The sequence below is a fragment of the Chroicocephalus ridibundus genome, chromosome 3 (genome assembly GCF_963924245.1).
Source record: "Chroicocephalus ridibundus chromosome 3, bChrRid1.1, whole genome shotgun sequence".
NCBI lineage: Eukaryota > Metazoa > Chordata > Aves > Charadriiformes > Laridae > Chroicocephalus > Chroicocephalus ridibundus.
In genome coordinates, this window is record NC_086286.1 from 79,623,341 (window position 1) to 79,646,023 (window position 22,683).

At 45.2% G+C, this 22,683-nt stretch overlaps 1 protein-coding gene across 1 annotated transcript in view; it reads left to right on the forward strand.

The window, feature by feature from the left end:
* The window catches only part of SCML4 (Scm polycomb group protein like 4), a 70,100-nt gene extending 63,147 nt beyond the window's left edge, over positions 1-6,953 (forward strand). Inside the window, exons 7-8 of the mRNA XM_063331106.1 lie at positions 1,620-1,765; positions 6,828-6,953. Of these exons, the coding sequence (XP_063187176.1) occupies positions 1,620-1,765; positions 6,828-6,953 (272 nt within the window). The remainder of the gene's footprint in view (positions 1-1,619; positions 1,766-6,827) is intronic.
* Positions 6,954-22,683: the final 15,730 nt, after the last annotated feature.

The following is a 22,683-nucleotide window of genomic DNA, read 5'->3' on the forward strand; positions in this document are numbered from 1 at the left end:
GAGCGGAGCCCAGGGTTGCCTAAGTCCATATGAACACCAATCCTCGCTGTCTAATTAAGAGGACCTGCGGCTATTCCTTGTCCTTTATATCCAGAACAGTGACTTAGCAAATGAGAGCGTAATTATCATGATATTTACATCACATCCCATTATGAAGCCCATCGACCAGATTTGCACATTCATAGCACCGCTGCTTTCCGGAGTTGATCCTTCGTAACTGCAAAATATACCTCATTACATTATACTGCAGGATGAGCATGGTGGCAAGAAAAATAGGACCAATACGCACATAAAGCCATTATTGGGCATATATGGGCAGATCCTCGGCTAATATAAATCAGCATGGCTCTATTGAATTCAATAGAATGACAATCTACATAAGCCACAAACCCGGCCCACTACATTTGTTCACATACATTAGGATCACGTTCTGAGTCACGCATGGGGATTTTCATACATTTCATCTGTCTCTATAAGCTCAGTATTTCTACGGAGAGCTCAGCCCTTCTCTCCTCAGCAGCTCCGATTGCCCTCTTGGGGCTTCTCCAGGCTCAAGTTTAGGTATCTGTGGTCTCCCTCTACTTGCACTCTTCTGTTTCCTTTTCTGTCTTCTGTTTCCTTTTCTGTCTTCTGTAGTGCCTGCTTGCTTACCATTTGCACTTCTCGCATTAAAAACCGGGCCTTAACGGAAAGAGATGAGCAGGTCTGGGCAAATAACATTTTATACATCTGTGTGCTGCCGCCTGCTAATGCAAAGTTTGCTTGGTGTGGCTATAGCAAATTTAAACAGCTTTCCTGTAACCTAGCATAATATAGTTATTGTAACAGTGAAGCAGCGTAAGTGGAGGTGCAAATTATATTCATGTGGAGGCTGAGATTTATAATTCTGCAGAGACTAAGAATAAAAACATAAATGCACTTTCATTCCAATGTGCCTTTATTCACTTGATTTAAAGCTCCAGCAAGCCGAAGTGACCTTAAATCATCCAGGGCTTATACCATTAAAAAGTCACATGTGCAATGTTCATCTTCACATGTTTTAGTAGCTTTCCAAATAGGCATTCATTGGGGACCATCATCTTTGTGAGAGCCTAAGATTAGGAGGGTATTGACTAGAAACCTTCCTTTAAGCTCTAAGATAAGTCTGAATGTCTGAATGTGAAGAAAAAAAACAACTATTTGCTAAATCCTGATTTTATCCTCTAGCTTCGCATTCAATGGCAATCTCCTTTGTTTGGTGCTGAAATGCTTTCTCTCCAGGTGGGAGGGTGGTGTCTTCTTCAGCCAAGATCCCCGCTGCTTGCAGATCAGACAGCAGGGGCAGCTCGGTTTAAGAGCCTGGCAGCTGGCACATTTTTCCTTCCCCAGCAGGAACCTGGGGGTTTCATGGTTTTTAACGCAATTCACCAGCTGGGATCGTGTCTCCCAATAAGCAGTCAGATTGGAAACTGCTTCAAGTCCCCTTCTCTCCCCACCCCACCATCTCAGGCTGATACTTGCACACACAGACCCGACGTCCAACACTGCAGTGAGGCTGCCGTACCACTGCATACTCACAAACCGAGGAAACTGCTGCATGCCATTGTAATGCGCTGTTGTGGGCTTTTTTGTACCAATAGCCTCAAGTCCTTCACCAGAACAACAAGACACGGCTCGGCCATCAAGCAAGAATCCTTTGACCTGGACGGTGGATGACGTGGTTTGGTTTGTGAAGGATGCAGACCCTCACGCTTTAGGTCCCCACGTGGAGCTCTTCAGAAAACACGTATGTAGAAGGCTGCCCTTACCAATTCTGGGTAATTTAAGCTAAGTGCATGGGCAGTCCCAAGAGACAGCCAGTACACATCACACATGCACACGCCCCCTCAGTTGCCTTTGGCTTCTATAGGTAGTGTTTGTGCTCAGCTAGATTGAATCCAGGACCCCGCAAGGTGTTCAGCACCACTGGAGGGGTTGGGCTGAAGAAAAGTTCACTTATCATCCGAGAGAGTGAGTGGTCAAACAGTGGAACAGGCTTCCTTGAGAGGTGGTTGATGCCCCAAGCCTGTCAGTGCTGAAGAGGTGTTTGGGCAATGCCCTTAATAACATGCTTTAACTTTTGGTCAGCCCTGAATTGGTCAGGCAGTTGGCCTACATGATTGTTGTAGGGCCATTCCAACTCAACTATTGTATTCTGGTCTATTCTGTTCTTTCTGTTCTGTTCTGTTCTGTTCTGTTCTGTTCTGTTCTATTCTATTCTATTCTATTCTATTCTATTTATCCTTCAATGGGGAGGTCTTAGCAATTTCTTGAGAAAATGCTCATTATTTGTTGCCAACTACGTCAGTGTAAATTATTTCTATGCCAAGCCTAACAGAAAGCACAGAAGATCTGGTGTTCATTTTTCATTGTCACATTGTCACAAAAAAGCCTCATCTCAATGACGATTTTTCCCCAGGATACCTATGATTCTTCTCTGAAAAGCATTTTTTATGCGTCTCTAGGTACTTAGCAGGAGAAACCCAAAACAGCCAAGCTTTTAATCTTTTTCCCCTCGGTATTATGTAACTACATAACCAAATTTAACAGACCTGCTGACTCACTGGAGAATATGATAGTTGCTTTTGCTAGGCAATCTCCAATTGTGGAAATTATATTATCCTTAATTAGTAAAGGGGAAGACTATAAACACACATCTGATCTTGAGTTTCTTGTTCTGCTCTGGATATGGAGTTGACACCAATGCATGTAGTAGCATCTTCAGCCCCCTTCTCCTTCTCCATCCTTCCTTGATCAGTTCAGTCTGGCTATGAAAATGGATTTTACCCTGAAAGTGACTTGCGTTCAACTGGAGGTCACAGCTTAGGATGTTAGTGCCTGGACCTAACTACCTGAGAAGAGCTTCCCAGCCCTGACTCCTGATCAGCCCATCAGGTTGCAAAGCAAGAGAGAGGGCTTGATCACCATGTCCCGCTCCTTTTCTGTGGGACAGTAGGGACAGGTGGGAGTGTGGGGCTGCAGACAACAGCTGAGGGAGATAACTGATGGACGTCCAACTACACCCTGGATGTAGGGTTTCCAGATACTGAGGAGAGGAGGTGGCTAAGGACCAGATGAAAATGAAGGTGAACACAGGCCTCGATGTCTGCTCACCCTAGGCAGGTATTGAGGCCCTCTGCCATTCTGCAGACAGGCTGGTGGGATGAGAACAACAGAGCAGGCACAGCGGTGCTGGGACCAAATCTGCAGTTACGGGCCAGGTGCCAGCCTACTTTCCTTGCCTTCTGCAGAGAAGTCAGATCTGCCTTATACGCTGATAATGAAAACATGGGCTACGTTGGCCCTGTGGGTAACCAGGCAGATAAACAAGCCACCTTTAGATTCAAAAGAATTTGCTTTCAGCATGAGTTTTTGAGACTATCAGAAGGGGCTGTGCATCAAGAGAAAACTCTTCATGCAAGGGAGAGAGAATTGCCATGGTCTGAGGCATACAGCTACATCCCAAAGGAGAGAAACATTTAAAGTTCATCTTGTAAATACGGACAGTGTAAAAGCACTGGTTTAGTCTAGTTTCCAGTTGGAGCAAAGGATGGCACAGCGTGCTTTTCTCTAGCAACAGGGCAGTGACATGCTCCAGGCAGCTGTGGGCCAGCCGGAGCATGCCACGATACTACAGCTGCTCTGTGACCAAAGAGACCAAGCTAAATTGCCACTAAAGACTGTCCCTGTCACCCTTTGTTGAACACCCCGCACCCACGGGCTCTACTTATCATTGGTTTCCTTGTAAAATATGCTGTAGGTGTGAGAACCTGGGTGAGATTGCCACACAACTCAATTCAATTACGCCTTCAAGTTATATATGTCCCTGCAATTTTTCAGCCTTCAAATCTCATCTGGATTAGCACAAAGACCCCAGGGGTGAGAGACAAGTGATTAGTCCATTAACCTTAGCCATATCTTCCTGTATGTTCAATCTTTCTATGAAGCAGGTGCATAATTTACTTAGAGGCACTTACTGTCATTGACCAGGCTCAGCCATCACCTCAAATGGTTGCTTTGGCAATCAACTCATCTGAGCTATGACATGGGGAGGGAGAGGGTGGTGGGGCCACCAGGAAGAAGAGGCTGGGGGGGTTTATCCTGTGTGCGGGCAGTGCTCTTCCCACCTCTGTATTCAGCCATTTGGGGGCAATCCCTGGAGCCGGCTCTCCCAGGGTGCAATAAGGACGTGCAGTCCGCATCCTCCACAGCTGCCATCCGCATCGCAGGATGACTCTGGCTCTGCTCTTCCCACCAGGAGCAGAAGCTTTTCTTCTTGTGGAGACACCCAAGGAGCTCTGTCACAGCGGGCTCCCGAGATTGTCCACCAAAGGCCGTGAAACTGCCTACTACCTCCCCTCTGCTGTTCCCTGCTCCCTCGGCAGGGACGCGTGCCGAGGAAAGCCTAGCCCATAACTGACGGGTCTTTTGGCCTCATGCAAAGGAGCTATCGGCCTGGTAGGGACCTCATAGCAGGACTGCATAAGAACCTCACGCAGTGCCCTCTCAGCAAGAAAGACTTGGTAGAAAGACTGAGGGAGGGGAAACGGAGGAGGGGAAAGAGTTACACAGGGAATTAGCAGATAGAAAACTTAAACTGGAAGGGATTAAAGCAATGTTATGGTCTGACAGTTTAATTATGGCCAGACATCAGACTTGTGAGCACGCAGCTTTCCCTAGACCTTCTTCATCTTGAGTATTTGAGCACTGCCCACTGAGCTGCCAGTCGCTGCACTCCTGTCGCAGGTGGTGGCCTGACCAGGGTTGGTGTCTGTTCACGAGATTACAGAATACAAAAGTAGGGATATATACATATATCTCCCAAGCAGGATAGAGATCCTGAAGTCTTTAATTTTACTCAGAATTAAGTGCTTAAACAACCGTGAAGATGGGGACTTTGATCTTTCTCATTAAAAGCCTCATCCTCAGGGACATCCACACCAGGTGCAATTCTTGTTTGCATGGCACGGGGCTTGTTTAGGGGCTACTCTGCTTTTTGAACAGTATCCTCAGAACAAGTGCTGCAAGAAGTCGGCACAAACACAGTAGTACTCATTCTTGCAGGTGGAAGCTGTATGTTTATACCCACTGTGTCATGACCTCGCAGCTCATACGTTTGCTGCCACCACCCCCTTGCAGGAGCACAGCAATGATCTACAATGTTCTAACTTGCAGTGGGCCCCATCTCAACTCATGTGAAACAAGCTAATTGCACTGGATGGCACTGAATTTTACCAGCTCCACATCAGGTTCAAGATCTGCCGGTGGGGCTATTGCAGATCTGGGGTCCATGCTATAGAATCCTTCTTTTTCAAATTATTTTTTAAAAGGGCTGACACAGTAATACTGTAGAGAAGTCAAGCCAACAATCTGCACAGGGACATGGCTAATATGGGATATTTAATTGGATATGAATGCTCCCTCTGGCATACTTGTGTCATGGAGTTTAATTTTGACCCCTACACGGTAATAATAAAGGAAATAATAAAATGCTGAACTCAACATTTAGAAACAGCTGCCTCTGCACCAAACCCTTGGCAGTGTTTTTACCCTATGGCACCACAGTTCCAGGAATTTGTTTTTCTTTCTTATGCAAATATTAATTACACGTAATACTTATTCTTACTTTCCGTTAGCTTCCTTAAAATAATGGGAAGGAGAGGGGGAAGGTGAAGAGAGGTTCTATTATAGATAGAGTGGGGGTTGCAAAATGAAGAGCATTAATTGATTGAGTTAATCAGAAAGTGACCTTAACTGCTCATCAGCTAAATCACCTACTGAATGGAATAATAATGATCAGGGCAAATTAGGATCCATAGTATTGTTTAATTAGTAGGTAATGGATCACAGAGGAAAGATCTGACCATCAAAACCAGAATACAATATATACAGCATTAGTATGTGTGTATACGTGTGTATCTATGCACACACACGTCGCACTCATTATGTTTTAGCTTTGATGGTGCGAGTATGTAAGTGTGGTGGAGACTGTGGGAAGGGGTAGTATTTTTTTAGCAGATCCACTAATATAGCTGGGAAAAACCAGACGAGCTCAGGATCTAAGGAAGCAGAGCGCAGCTGAAAGCTTCTGTGTTTTACGGTCCATAGTAAGACAGAGCCCGTTTCTCTGCGCACCCAAGCTACTTTGTGCTCACTTTGTGATTTCAAAAGGTTTTCAAGCCAACAGGTCTGGGGTAAAAAAACTCAACTTGGTGGTAATTTCCTTCACTTACATAGCGGTTACATGAAATCTGAATAAATTTTACCAATAGATGCAATAAAATAAGCAAGTTACTACGATATTCAATTTAAGAAAAAGAAACATACATGTACATATATGTCACCAGATATAAGTGCACTGAGGATATGTGAAAGATGCAGATAGCCAGAGACAAAGCTGGAACTGCAATTCAGAGGTGCGCAGTTCGTGAGGCCACATCCCTCTCCTTCTCTCCATCACTCATTCCTTTCTCTCAAGGTTGACTGGCTTTTCCCAGGATTGGGCTTAGAGCAAACCTGATCTTTTGAAAAAATCCCCATGTTTTAATTGCAAAATAATTGAAAACCTAGACAAACCTTACGGTTCCTTGAAGAATAAAAAGTACTATATGATTAACTCCTCCTTTAGAGTTTCCTTCTATCATACCTCAGATTCTAATTTTTTAAATGACATTTCAAAATGCATGACATTTCAGCTAGCTCTACTCTAAAAGGCATGCCGTTTCTGATTCACCTTGTTTAATGTGTCAGGGCACAGCACTGGCAGGGGGTTAACACATTTTGATTCTCTTTCTCTCTTTTGAAACCAGGAGATTGATGGCAATGCTTTGTTGCTGCTGAAAAGTGACATGATCATGAAATACCTGGGGCTGAAACTGGGACCTGCGCTGAAACTGTGTTACCACATTGATAAGCTCAAGCAAGCCAAGTTCTAACGATTTCTTGAACAACAACAGAACCTGACCTAAATCTAGATGGAAAACTAAAGGTAACATGTTGCCTTACCGAAATGCATTAATTTGCAGATTGTTTTTCCCTCTTTTTTAACAAAGACTTTGTCTTTTTAACATTTGTGCATCGTCACCTTTTTTTAATCCAATGGGGTCTTTTGGGATGCTTTGTGTTAATAATTTGCCAAAAAGTATATAATTACAATAATTATTTTGTATCATTAATATTATTATGATTATAGTAAGTCCTATTTTTGTAATCAGAAGTGGGAAATCAAAAACAAACACAGCTACGGCATATGCTGAGGACTGCTGGAAGATGAACCAAGAGTCCCTCACTTGCCACGGGTCTGCCCCGGAGAAATAACCACTGACCTGCGGGGACTGGGCTCCAGCTCCAGCACCGATGCTCAAGGGCTGGAAAAGCACGGCTTTTGGTCACCTATTGTCTGATGGGAACTGCCCCGTATCTTGCACTATCTGGAAAACTTGATTCTTCTCTTTAAAAAAAAAAAAAAAAAAAGTTTAGAAAAACAAGAAAACAGGAAAAAAAGGGGGGTTTGCAGCTAAAGTATTTTTTCCCACTAGAGGGAGCAGCCCTAATAGACTTGAGGCTGGAGCTCCGATGCCATGGTGCTTTCTGTCTGATGAGCGTTGACCATCACGACTCTCCTACCCAGCACATCTATAAACACCGATGAGGAATCGCAGGCTCCCAGCAGGATAAACCCGTCACTGTTTACAGATAATTAATTCAAGAAAAGCTCAAATGCAGAAAGTGTTTCTGACAGGATGTTTCTCGTTACGCCGAAGAGGGGGTGGATGGCTCCCACGGTGTCTGGCGTGCTCAGCTGTCGGCTGCCTTCCCTGAGCCGTTTCTGTCTGGCATAGAGTTTGTGGCACTCTAAGAAAAAGCAGAATTTCTAGTTTGGGTTTTGTTTGCATTTTTAAAAAGCGAGGGAGCCCGAGGGGGAGCGTTCCCCAGGTGGAGCTGGCAATGCAGAGCACATCTCTGCGCTTTGCAACCATCGTCAGGTCGGGGGCGGACGCTGTAGAATTGGTTCCTGATTGCGCTGTGGCTTTCAGCACATCTGCAGATGTGCTGGGATTTCAGTCTCAAGTGGATTAAAAATAATGCTCTTCTGCTTCTTACAAAAATCCAAAAAGTGCTCACTGATATACCACGTAGCCAGGCGGGAGAGGACAGGTCTCAGGCTGAGGAGGTAATTTGCGGCACGGGTATGCCCTCGTTTTCACCCTTCGCGGAGGAGGATGACAAAGGGACACATCCATACAATTTAAACCCTTAGTGTGTGACAAGGACTGGTAGCAAGTGTTTGTAAGTCATGCAGGTTATTTTAGAGCTAGCCTCAACTGCGTTGAGAAACAGGGTCCTGATAATATGCAAGATGTCATACTGTCCGACCCTGTTAATGCAGAGCAGAATATTACCAAAAATACCTCATGGAATTAAATTCAACTTGATGCACGTTGCTAGACTAGACTAGAACTCCTACAAAAAGATAATGGTTCAAGACCTAATCCTGAAAATCCTTAACAATATCAGAAACCGTATCCCACAAGACTTCAAGTAAACTCTTGCGAACTGTCCCCCAAATTAAAAAAGTTGTCTGCATGCGTTTGCAGGATCGGATCTCTACAGGACTGCCCGGCTTTCAGCAAATCCTGTCTGCACGCTGAAACACCTTTAATAGGAAGAGCTGAACAAGCGTGTTAAATGAAAAGTCGTATACTCTCCAGTGATGTAATATACTGAACCCTAAACACGCCGATGCTGGGATGGTAACACCCACCTGCATCGCTTTGTGACCATGGTGTAGAGAATGGAAATCTGCTCAGCCGGCTGTCTGGTTGAGGCAGATGTGACTTCACATCAACACCAAACCTGTATAGTTCATTTTTCACTCTTACATCTTTTAAACAATTAATCTTTTCCCCACAAAGATCCCCAAAATATGTAAAAATCTTGCTGTATTAGTAATGTCACCTTCAGAGAGTCCTCAAACAATCTTCTTTTTTTTCCCCCATAATTTTGAACATCGTTAATCTCTTATTTTTTTCAAAAGGTGATTTTAATTCCTCCACTTAGAAACCCACCTGACTGCAGTATATCAGTAGTCAGAGCTGGTTAGAATTTATCAGATGGCTTCAATGCTGGAAAATCCCACTTTGTCAAAATCAAAACCCTTCATAAAAGCATGTCACTTTCTAACGTAAAATTCTATTTAACTGAAACTACAGCTTTTGGTAATGTCAAAACATCATTTTGACATTTTGGAAATGGAACATTTTTGTTCCAAGAAGATTTTTGCATTTTATTGTATTTTCCTGGAGAATCTGTAACCTCACATTTTGTTCTGAGAGTGGGGAAAAAAAACCCCCACAACTACAGACTTTTCCTGACTCTTCCCATTCAGCTTCCATGCCCTACTCCGGCCATTACAGCTCAGAGGGCTGATAATACAAATGTAGTATTTATAGACTCCTCAGTGGCAGTGAAGTTTCTACATTTAATATGCCGAAATAGTTTTCATGTATGTATCTGAAGTATGCACTCAGTGGTGGTATCTCATTTGATATGACACTTGTAGGTGCAACAGGACTGTCCACGATATTTAATGTTCTGTTTTTTACAAGGGAGGCAGTCACTGGATTCATTTTACGTGTACGTAACATTTATAACAAAAATTCCTCACTGCATGTGGTTTGTTTTTTTATTTTTTTCACTGAAAGGCAATTAGGAGGCAAACATTACTGCAATGGTATTGCAATTATAACTAATTTTTCTCTTTTAAGTCTTGTCGGTGAGAGTAGTTAAGCAGCTCTGCGTGTGCCGCGGGTGTCAGGCCATTTCCTCAGAGCAAGCACTAAGGAGCCAGAACATGCATGTCAGCCACTTCTCCGTTAGCTGCTGCTTGAGACATTGCTTGTACAAATTACTTCGCTTGCTATTCCATCCGTAGCTCTGGCTTCAGACTCCGGCCAAGCCAGCAGTATTTTTGAACTGTTCCCAACAGGTGGGTGGATGTGCATACCCTTAAAAGCAATACATGCACCTCTTTTCTACTTCTAAGCAGACTACTAAGCTACTTCATAGCTGGATCAAAAGACGCTTTGGTTGCTTCAGGGGGTTTCAATACTTAGCGAGCATTCGCTTTAAAAAAAAAAGGAAGCAGGCAAAGTCTGAAGATTTAGGGAGAGCTCTTCCCTTGCTCGAGTGCCAGGCATTCGGAGCACAGAGACAGCGGTCCCATGGAATTGGGCTCCTTGCATCTAGCATGGCCGACCAGCTCAGCCTCCGCTGCAAGACAGGTCAGCCACAACGCCTTCCCACCCACCTGCTGTCACGGCCTCTTCCCTCGCACTGACAAATGCCTCCTTCCCCGGCCAGACCTCACTGAGTTTCAAGAAACGCCTGTGGGGATGCCTCCACCTCTCCGAGCCCACTGGCTTGCTTGGCAGGCTGGGGAGCGGGACGGCCTTTGCAGCGTTGGCAGCTTCGCTCAGCGTGATTAATGCAGGCAGGCACCCATGGGACTGGCATGTAAAGCGTCACTCTGGGCTGTTACTGCCCTTAAACCGATGGCTGAATTTCCGTAGGTTGTCAGCAGCCTTCACGAGTCACGCTTCTTTCCTTCTTAAAGAAAGGATGGCTGTGAGAGATTAAGTAAGAACGTTATTAGCAAAACCAGCAATAATCAGTAAAACAACAAGAAAATGGCTAAGGAAGTTTCAGTGTGAAAAGATGCCTCTGTTGGATTAGCGACAGGAGATCAAACCATCCTCTGGTTCAAGCCGTGCTGCTCAGGCAAGGCAGGATGAAAGGACAGCATGGGTGCAGGTGTACGGCTTTAGAGAGGGAGCAGCTCTGAAGCCTGGCCTGACTCCGGCAGCCGCAGATGGCCTTTCCTCTTGCCCCGTTATGGCCATGGCCCCCTCCTGCCCAAGGGATGCAGCGCCCTCCCCTTCCTGGCTGCACTGTTCGGGGGCTGAGAAAGCTCAGGGAGGAATTTAGCAGCTCTTACCTCCCCAAAACATACCCCAAAACCTTCAGTTAATTGTTCAGTGCCTTCTTTTTTTTCCTCCTCCTCCTTCTCCTCTCTCTCTCTTTTCCTTTGAATGGCTTCTATTTGGAAAAAGACATCAGGAGGGGGATCCCACCCCCCCGTGGGTGACCCCCTCAGCTCACCCCATGGAGGATCATCTCTGGGCACAGACATCTGCCAGGATGCAACCAGTCCTGCCTTGGCACCGGGAAGGGAGGTGAGAATTAAATGCCCCCTTTTTATTAATTAAAATTAAATGCTGTTTGGGCACTCCCCCTCTCTGAACCTCACCCTCCCTCCCCAGGGCCGGTTGCAGCACGGAAGGAGGCAGAGGAGGTGCCCGAATGCGTGGCCCAGCAAGGCAGCAGGTATGGCAGGACCAAAACCAGCTGCTGCCCTAGATTGAAACTGGTTTGGCTGGAGAGAGGTGTCGTGCCCAGGGTTTCGCTCCGGGGGATTTTGCAGTCAGTTGTTCGCAGGTCACACCCCAGCGTTTCAGCCCGCATGTTCATTCTGTTGCTTTGCGGATTTTGTCTCCAAATCCACCCTCTTGAGCTCACGTTAGGGGATCGCTCTGCTGGCACGGGCTGCTTCCACATCAACAGGCTGGGGGTTGCTAGGGAAATAAGTCATAATAAGCACTTTAGGGGCAAAAATTCAGGGAAATGGCAGGTCAGCAAGAACCTCCCTCCCTTTCCAACTACTTCTGTGCTCAGAACCTTACTGTGGCAGCTCCAGAACAGGGCCCAATCACCATCACTCCCCGTCGCTGGTAATTGGGTCATATGGAGCTGTACAGATTTTCCCTCTCTCACCAAGAAATATGGTCCCAAATACACACACCTTCACCAGAGAAAGCAGGCAAGCCGCTGCACACATTGCCTCTGATGCCGTGCAATAGTTGCATGCTGCTCTCTAATCCATGCTCCCTTCATGGACAATTGGAAACTGATTCCCTTGGAAATCTAAAATTTTGCTTGAAAAAGAATTACTTTTATTCACTGCCATGAGTTAAATATTATGGAAACATGTCTGCTAACAATTTGCTTTGTGTAATTTGTACTAATGCTAATAAGCAACAGCTGCAACGCTTCCTGTTGTAAATTCTTTTGTGGTTGCAGTGGTATTATCACATCTGTACTTCGCAAAGCTGATAGACTCGAGCACAACTCGCTCATTCTGGCCCCAGCTCCAGCAAATCCCCGTGCCTCAGAAGTACGGCCATTCAAACGTGAATTTACAGTCCCTGTCTCCCTTCGCTCCCAGAGATTCCGCTCCCCACCAGGTGCCTGGAGCTCGAGGGGTGGGTGGGGATGTGGTAGCCCGGAGGTCAGCCGGTGCCTGCACGGTGTGGTGGGAAGGGATTGCTTTCAGCGGAGACATCACTGACTGGCCAGGTTTATTTGCAGTTCAAGCAGACAGGTTTCGGTCAGAGGCTAAGTGTAGGAGAAATGTGATTTATTAAAGAAAAAGAAAGAAATACGAGCGTGCAATACACTGCCACCATAAGACTTCAGCTGAAACCCAAGAATCTTTCAACTGTAATCTAAAGAAAAATGTTTCCCTCACTCAAGACGCTAAATAAAGCACGTTAGGCCAAACCCAAGTCCCACTGAGGTCCGCGTAAGTTTTTGTATTGAATTCATAAGACCGGGGCTTGGCTCATAAACCAGGTCAAGCTTCAGCCACGTCCCATAGTAACTAGAGCCTAACAAGCTATTTCATCCTCCCTTACAAAGAGTGGAGACAGCCGCCGCTGGCCAGCCCCCTCTCCTCTGCTCCCGGGAGAGCTGCTGGCTTCCTGGTAGAGAGCTCTTCCAGCTGCACCTCTACCTGATCCCCACACCTTCTCCAGTTAGCTTTGCGTTTTAGCTACGAGTTTTCGTGGAGGGTGGTTTGGGTTTTCCACTTCGCAGCAAACCAAAGCCCATGCGCTGAGGATTTCAGCCGTGCCACTAGGCAGAAACTCGCCCTGATTTGAACATGACTTCACTGGGAGATTTCCACTCGTTCTTGAGGAGAAGCCCTTGGTGGAATTTAAAAATAAAACATGTCAAAATCAGTCCCAGTGACCCACAATTTTTGGCTCCTTCAGCATCCACGGCACTTCATCATACTTCAAACGGCTGAGTCTCTTGGTAGTGCCATAATCGGCCAGGAATAGCTCACAGGACTTCAGAAGAGACTCCATCTCTGACTACAGAGCCTTGCTCCTCTTGATCTATGGGCAGCTGCCAAAAAGCAGCATTTGAGGCTGGACAGGAGCGTGTGAGAGTGTGTGTGCTGCTCAGAGAGGCTTGCCTGGCTACACAGGCAGGCTGTGAAGCGAGTGAAATAAGAGCAGGGCAGAGCAGCTAGGAAGGATGGGCTTGAAAAATGGGCAAGTCCCAGGCTTTACTGGGGTTCCTGCAGAGTTTGTGCGCTGTCTCCGGGTTTGGATTGAGCTTTCCCTGCATACAGCAGTATGTCTTTATTACCCAGAGTTTTATATAACCTTGGTATTATATAAAGCTGGGATCATGCTGCCCTTTTCTTTTTGAACATGAAATGTGGGCAACCAATTTCCTGTTGTCAGACACCTCTAAAAGAGTAGGGAACGGGAAAAACCTGAAGACTAAGCGGTACTCGATTTGTCCATGAGGACATTTCAGAGTAGAGCAGTTTCACAGCTTTCAGTGTCTTTCAGCTGAAACATAGGAGAAGGGGAGAAAAGGGACTTCTGAAATGCAGTGAATCCAAGCCAGGGAAAGACTAGTGATTAATTTTATCCCTCACTTGATGGTTTCCTGATCTGTAATGTGTTTTATGGCCCTGAGCGTTTGCTGCAGTGGCGGTATTGTGAATTGATCCATGTGTCCAGGTTCCACTGGAACTGAATGACTCTCTCTAAAACCTATCTGTCTTGATGGCTTTTCCAATGTGCTGTAGCATCCAGAAGGCTTCTGATCAGCTTGGTAAGAGTCAGTATTTGAAGACAAACATCTTTTCTTTTTTTCTTTTTCTTGTGGCACAAAATCTTCAGAAAGCAGCTATAACCACAGCTGTGTAGCAGGTCAACGTACATCGGCTTTTCATTCTATGCCTCTCAGAAACCTAGTAGTAAAAGAAAATCTCTTGCTTACTCAGTCTATATGCTTACAAGAAGCCAACCTGATTTACAGTCTTCCATTGACCCTACTGTAAATTTAGTAGAGTTATTTCTTATTTTTACCAGTGTAAATGAGATCAGTATCTCATCTACCCTCTGACAATACTATCAGTTCAAATACAAGCATGTTTGGCTGCTGTTATCAAAACTCAGTCAGTATCTGTGTCGCAATGGCATGTAGAGATTCCGTCTGGTGCTGTGCAGACATACTGTCAGACACTCAACCTGCCCTAGAGGGTTGACAGCTTCATGCAGCAAAAGAGACAACCTAAGGAGAAGGGTTTCCTAGAGGCCATTTTCCTTCCCTGTTGCAGATAAATGCTGAAAACAGATAGAAGTCAATGGCAGAACAAGAGCAGAATACTGAGAAAAATTAAGCAAAAATTCCATGAAGGTGAACCATATTTCCTCCATCCCAGCATTGTTAAATCTGACCTTTGGTGAAGCCAGAAGTTTGAACCCAGATCTCCTGTTCTGAATCTAGTGCCTTACCCACAAGGCCATTCGCTTTTACCATATTCCACCCTTTCTCCCCGTGCTGTCCACATCTGACTTACTCCTCACACAGCCCTTGCCTACGCCTTCCCTAGACACCTGAAAGGTAGCACCCAAGCAGGCCTTTAAAGGTCAGTTAGACCTTCACCCTGCCCTCATCCTTCTCTCTCTTAGTCTTCCTCTGCTTTCTAGTCTTCTCCCCTGAAACTTCCCGCCCCTTTCCATTCGTATTCCTTCACCGTAGTTACTTTCATTCTTTTCTCATCAGTTCCTTTCTTGCAGCATCTCTCCTTCTTTTCCTTCCTTTCCATCTTTCAGTGATCATATATGTGTCTCCTTCACCACTGCTGCAACTCCTTCTCTACCTTTTGGCTCTTCCCTGCTCTTCCATTTTTCTCTGTTTCCTCTCTCTTTTTCTCTGTGGTTTTCTTCAACCCTTTATTTCCTTTCAATCAAGTGCCCTTCACAGGAGAGTCTAGTACCAGTTCTGCTGCGACAAAGACTACCACGCGCTGACATCTTTGAATTAGGTTGTCTGTATTTTTTTTTGACATGCTCTTTATCTTGCACAAAAAACCTTCCACTGCTTTCATTCACCAGCATGAAAAGCACTTTTTGAGGATGGTTTTTAACTAGCTGGCTGATGATTATTTGCAATAAATACCTCATTAAAGGCTCAGCACTTTTACGCAGGGTGACTGCAGTTTTCCCCTCTACCTTCCATCTTTTCCTGTGCTGGCTCTTGATACTCAAGCTGCTTAAATGCTTTGAACAGTCCCAGTTACCTTGCTCACTGGGATGAATCCTTGGCTTCTGCTCTGTTGCTGATGGCCACATGGACCAGACTTGGCCTGGCGAATGGCACACCATTAGGCAGGTGCGAGCATCGATGTGTGCTGAGCACAGAGCCACCAGCATCGCTCCCCCAGACCTGGAGAAGGTCCAGCTTTGCTTTCAGCTGGCATCAGAAGGTTGGTTGGAAAGAAGAGGTGCCCATTGCCAGTGATAAGGACAACAGGAGGTAGGAAAGAACCATCCGGCTGGAGGAAGAAGAGAAACGATGTTGGCCAGGTGGGAGGCAGTGGTGGGACTGACAAAATCAGCAGTGAGGGAAGGCCACGCTTGTACACCTCCATCAAGCATTGTGAGAAAAACCGTGTGGCAACTGGCATTGCAATATTTACAGCATCATCCTTCATACTGAAATACGTGCAATAACGCAGGGCAGATTCACACATGGATGCGCAAGTGTGAGTTCAGAGTAATGGCTGTAGCTTCTGTGGGGCTACTGCATACTTCTACCAGTGGGAATGAGATCAGATTTTGGCTCTGGGTCTCTGTTTCCAAACAGTGTGAAGAATGAGAGCAGAACAGTTTCTATCCAGCTGGAAAGTGGCAGCCTTAAATCAGGCCACAAAATAGCACAACTCCTGCTCACACTTTTTTTTTTTTTTTAAAAAAAGTGCTGCTCTGAGCTGCCTTCCAACTCTTCAGCATTAACTTCCAAGGCTAGTGAAGCATGTACAGGGCTTGTCTGATGTACGTGCAGCTATCAGTTTTTGTATAGCTAATTGGGCTCAAAGTGCATTAGCTTTGATTTTTAACGTTCTGTAATTTGCTAGATAAGCCTCAGTTTCTGCGGTGGCTGGATAAGCAGGGCTGCTTTCATCACATCTTGCAGGTATTTTACAATCTGTGACTTTTTTACATATCTACTATATATTAATCTCGCCCTCCTTGAATGGTGAATGACATCTCTTTCCCAGTACTGTACACTGTAGGAGTAGACATTTTCTAAGGGATATCAGATGTCAAGTGAATATATAGTTATTTTCATCTTTTCAAGCATATACAAAATCTGCCAGAGAGAAAAAAAAGCGAATATACAAACAATTTGATTACAATCAAGAGTTCAAAGTCCCACTGCCTTGCATTCAGTCACTTCCAAATTTATCACAGCCTATACCACTTACTACTGATATACGCAACACCTCCAGATCTCACATCGTTAGAAAAATACATTTGTGACTGCTCTTGTCCAAATCCCACAGGAGTTAACAGGAGCCTGTCCAGCACGTGGCACAGGCTTCTCCTCTGCGACTGCTCTCAAAACAGAGAAATCAGCTCGCGTACACTAGCTCACCAGGCTTTCTTCACCTGCCAGCATACATATTAAAACCAGAATGTAAATAATGAGATTTCCTTTTTAATAAAAATGTGCTGTCGTTATGAGATTATGGGCTTGAATGATGCTGACTTCAGTCTTAGGTCTTGTGACTTGGTGTGAGGGGTATATAAGGCTGACATATTTTGAAAGTCCTTGGCTCAGACTGTCCCACTTGTTTTCATCGTTCAGCCTGGTTTTACTCCACCCAGTGCTGCCCCGCTGGTGTCACCTGGCTCCTGCTCTTTTCCTGATGGCAGAAGGCGGCTGGGTTTATTTCACTGGCAGTATAACATTGTCAGCAGCAGCCCTGTGGGCTGCGACATGAGTGATGCTGCCTGGGTGCCCCTTTGGAAAGAAAAAGACTGTGTCAGCTCCCCTCAGTGCACCCACCACTGCCCTCCGATGGTGCCTCTGCCCCGTCCCCAGTGCACATCACCACCCAGCTTTCCAGGGTGTTTCAATCACGTCCCGCTGTGTAAACCTTCCTAGGCTGCTCTTTTTCTGATGCTGATATAAACCTAGACCATCCCCACCGGCATCAGTGAGAGGGTACCAATGTTGCACTCACTGGTGAGAGAACAGTCAGGATCTCTGTACTCATCTTTCACACATCTTTGCCTTAGCACTGTTTTGTTTTGCTTTCTTTCAATGAGAGAGGAACAAAAAAGCATCTCACCCTGTGACTGCCCCAAGGTCCCAATGCAGCAATGCAGTTCTGTGCCATTCGATGCCAATCCTGCATCTTTGTGTCACTGCCATCAGTCTTGAGCTTTGTTTCAAGTTGACCGCTCGCTTGACATGCTTTTCCAAATCTAGGTGATTTCTAATTCTGTGAAGCCTGAGAAATTCTTTCACTAAATGTTTGTTCTGCTGTCCATTCCTTTTACTTAGCACCATATTTTCGCTTCGCTTTATTTTTCTATTATTGTCAGGAGGTGGTAAACAATTCGAGTTGCTTAGATGCCTATGTAGACTTAGATGCCTACAGCTTTTCTTAATGCAAGCCTTCTCCTTTTTCAACTAAGAATTCTTACTAAAGATGGCATATAGGATATATTATCAATTATGCCAGGATTACCATGTTATGCTAACAATAATCGGGGAAAAGACATCTGCCCCTTAGTTCCACCTATTGGAAAAGCAATGCAAACCCTTTAATACTTCGCTGTTTCTCAGCTATCAAAACCTCCCCTAATAAATCACCTCTAACAGTGAACATTGCATTACATTGAATAGTTTTGTATTCACTTTGCAAATATGCAAACAAGGGAGAGCTGAGGTAAAACAAATGCGGAATTTACGGGTGAGAATAACATGAGAATAAAATGCCTGGAGACCTCAGAGCAGCACAATTATGACAAACAGCGTATTAGTGTTGCTCTCACCCTGCCTCAAAGGGTTTTATTGAAGTGATTTGTCTTCAGCTGGGGAGGTGTGTGCCTTTCGATGTGTATGTACGCACAGGTCTGATGTATGCACACAGCTATGCACCTGCCCACCGTATGTACACCTCATACATATTCACGCATCCAAACGAAATAACAACTGTCGATTTAGCGTGTTCTGTATGGATGGGTCCAATATATTCATTCTTAATATGTACAGTGTTTCCATACATACGCAACCATTTAACAAATATAGTGTCAAACTGTGATTCCTTTTTTATTTCTTCAGACATTGTTTTTTATTATTTGTAACTTATTCCTTCCAGTGGATTCTCTGTCACTATGTAGAGGCATGTTTTAATGTATAGCTGTATATTGACTGTTCTATGTGCTGTATGCTACTGTATGCATCTTAATTAAACTGAGTGTTACTGGTCTTAACGTTCTTAATTTTGTACAACAGACTTTTGCTTGGGTTTCACAATTCGATGCAGTGTGTTTAAGAATGTAGTATGGAGGGGGACCGGCTGTGATAAAGCAAAATGGTCCCAAATCTTCAGATTTATGTTTCATAGAAGAAGCCAGTACTTTCTTTTACTATTGCAAAATTATTTCTGTATTTTTAATAAAGAATTGGATTTACTTGGTTCTATGTATGTTTTATCTAATAAACTGTATTTTTTAAATAAGGGTCTGGTCTCGGTCTTTACACACCCGCAGCGATCGTGGCCACACAAAGCATTTTTACCTACCAAATTCCCTGCGGCTGAGCCTGCAGCTCTGCTAATGCCAGAATTACCTCCTGTCCTGACCAGTGCAGAGCTAATCTCACATTTTTATGCACATTTCTCTGCTATGCAAATCAGAGATGGGTACTGAGGTGTCAGCCTGTTGATAAATCCCCACTGCAATACGTTAGCTTCAATGCTCATTTGCAGGGCAAGCAGTTTCTTTGGTTCTCCACTGAATTAAAGCTAGGGTGTCAATTTGAAGCAAGGGTACAACACACAGCCAGACTCCTAATCCCTCAGGCTGCATCTGCATGGACCAACCCTGCTCTCATTTATGCTGATGTAAATCTGAAGTGGCTCAGCTGAAGTCATTACTGTTACTCTGGATTTACACTAGGGAGAAAACAAGAGCAAAATTTGTCCCAAGACTGTAATATTTCAAGGTTGATCTGCCCACTTTACACACTGGCAACGAGTGGAATACTCTAGCAATGTCTCAATAAAAAGCCTGAAAGAGCCAAAAAATTCTCAGCTCAACTACCATTAAAAAACTTCCCCTAGAAAATAAGAAATGCTTTCCCTGTTATGTAGAGTCGGTTCTAGCTATCCAAGAAATACATTTCATTGAATGATTCCCCTCTTTTTTGCCCTTTAATTACACTTTCCTCTATGATGCTATCAACACTACAGCATGATGAAGTTTCCCTTGAAGTCAATTTGCCATCCACGTCAGTGAAAGTGAGAATAGGCCCCTGGATAATAGTGTTTGGGTCCTATCTTCTTATTGCTCTCTGTAATCGGATAGAAATCAGCTGCAAAACCCAATGTTACAGAAAAGGTAGATGAATGTATCCAAGGGGCTCTACTAAAGAAAAGTGGTTTCAGGTCACCCCTTGATTTTATTGACTCTGGCCCCTCTTTATGAATGCTGAATTTAAGGTAGACTTTAAAAAATGTTGTGAAGTTGTTTTTTCCTTATGCCATTCCTTCCCATGCTAGGACCCAAAATGAAGGCCTGTGAGATACACAGCAACCCAGCTGCTGTTCATTCCCAGCTGTGGCTTGTCCCTTGCACCTCCATTCAAGGGACAGGAGAAAGAGCAGGGAAGTACACGTCCCAGTGCTGAGTGGCCAAAGGCCTGTCAGAGTCATCATGAAGCCCTGGGCCAACTCCTGCTGATGGCTGCAAGGTCCTCTCCCCTGGCATGGGTGCTCACATTCCCAGTGGGTCACTGCTTTAGGACCCAGTTCATGCATCAAGCCTAACCTCAGCCGTATACCTCCCTTGTGTCCCTAAACAATAGACTGCAGCATTTTTGCTAGGAGAAATTTGCCTTTTTTTTTTTTTTCACCAGACAGTTCTTTTATCTCCAGACTTTAAAGCCAAAAGGAAGTTTTCCTTCAGACTGAATATATTCAGAAGCTGTCTGAAGTCATTTAGAGCCTGGTTTCTGAGGTGAAGCAATTTAACTTCATCGTTGGTTTATGTGTCTGCAAAGTGCTCCGTCGCCTTGGTTTGAAGCTCAGACACTGTCTGCAATAAATACTGGGGGGAGGGAGAAAGCTCCTTCCTTTGATTATAAGAAGTCTATAGAGTAGACTGGACTTCAGGAAGCCAGCATTGATCTTGAAGATCACTGAATAACATGGGCCATGTGGCAGTTTCATTTGCTATTCTGTCTAAAGATCCCAGTTGGGGCTCACATCCCAGCTCCATGAGGAATCACACAAGGAAATAAGACATCAGCATTCCTGCCTTGCACAGCTCACAGACCAGGATTTAGATCTCAGGCAATGGATGAATATATATACCTATATACATATATATGCGTGTATGTATAAAAATATATATGTGCATAGAGAGAGAGAGAGAAACACCATTTACCAAAACCGGTAGTGCAAAGCAAACAAAACATCGGATGCACTTTATAATTGTTATGTAAACATAGCAGGCTCTTTTCTTCCCCTGATTACCTGGTGTGATGGCAGCAGTGCCCTGATTGCCCTTCCCCATATAAGAACTCTTCCCATATAAGACCAGTCAGTCACTTGTTCATGGAGCTGCTACCTCTCGCACATCTGCCAGGAACTTACGGCCCAAGAGCCAGGGTATGGCAGGTGAGTACACGATATGCAGCCCCTTGCACAGACTGTTTATCTGGTATTACCAGACAAAAGGGGTGTGTAAGATGCCAGGGGTGTTTCAGCCTGTTCGGATCTCTGCAAGGATCTCTGCCCACCTTTGCCGTGGTCATTTACACTGCACGTGCCTGGGAAGGATTTTCATTTGCCCGTATTCTGAGGAAAACTTCTGGTTAAAAGCCATGTCCAGGCAAGATAAATTATTAAGCGAGAAGAAGCCGCTGGGAGACGGGAGTCACTTCCCATGCCCTTGACTGACTCTGCACATCCAGGAGAAGCATCAGAGAGCTCCAGTTTAGCCGAGATTTACTCTGGAGGCAACAACGTGCACTTTTCCAACCCTGTAGATAATTTCAAGATCTGACTGTGCAAGAGCTCTTGCGGGGGGGAAAAAAACCCAAACCACCACACCCTCCATTCATGCCCTGACAATGAGACTGGTGCTAATGAACACAGCTATCTGCCAATGCCATCTTGATTGCACACTTGCCACCCATGGCTGAGCAGGGCTTTCCTTCCCAGCTGTGTGTAGACCACTGTGACATCTGGCACAGAAGCGAAGAGGAAGGACATACATATCCCTTGTAGACTTGCTCAGTGCTAGACCGTGTTAGTGCCTAGAGAGCATGAAGGAGAAAGACGCAACCTCTAGCAGGGGTGGAGAGCTGGGTCTGAGGGAGAGGGTGGGAGGAGAATGGGCAAAAGCCTGGAGACAAATGAGAGTCTGGGAGCTGGTGGAAGGTTAACAGTATTGCTTGAGACCGGGAGAAAATTGGAAAGGCAAGATTGTAAGCAAAAAGGTAAAATGCTGAAAAAAAAAACAAAAAAAAAAGGGGGTGGGGGGAGAAAACGTGGGATAAGCCGGTGAAGGAACTATGGACAAGGAGAGAGGAAACTGTGACGGTCTGTGAGAGGATAAGGTGCTGGAGCTAGGGGTCAAGCACGTACTCTGAACCCAGCAATGCCTGTGCAGAGACTGGGATCCACTGGAGGGAGCTGAAGCATGGGTGCAGAGCTGGGGGGAGCAGCAACCCAGCGGGGTGGGCTCCCCCCACCAGCACCTGAGGGGTAGCTGCAGACGGGAGCGAAGCCCTGCCACGCTGCGGACAGACATGCCTGCCCCTGGTGGGGCTGGGGACCACGAGCACGGGTAGCCCCCCGGGCACTGCGTCGTCCCTCCAGCCCCCCCCGCTCTCCCTGGCACCCCTCTCCCGGCCCTGCTCAGACCCCAGGCCTTGCCTCCCCACTGCTGATTTCTCCACTTCTCTCCCACATTCATTTTTATCCCTCTGGCTTTTCAAACTGATGGGAGCTCTTTGTTCAAAAATAAGCCATCTTTTGAAATAGTGTTACTTCTCTCCTTGAACTTTTCCCTGTGAATGACTTGACATTAAGCTGATAGTTGCTCTTAACTAATTGTTAACCTATTAGTTGAGACCATAAAAATTATTGAAAGGCCAAGGCTAAAGCTGTTTAAATGAGAAATATTTCTACAGAACTCCCCCGAGATGAAATAAAAAAGCTCCTGCCGACAGAGCGGCTGCCAGTTTCAGACTAACGGGTTTGAAGATGATGTTTTG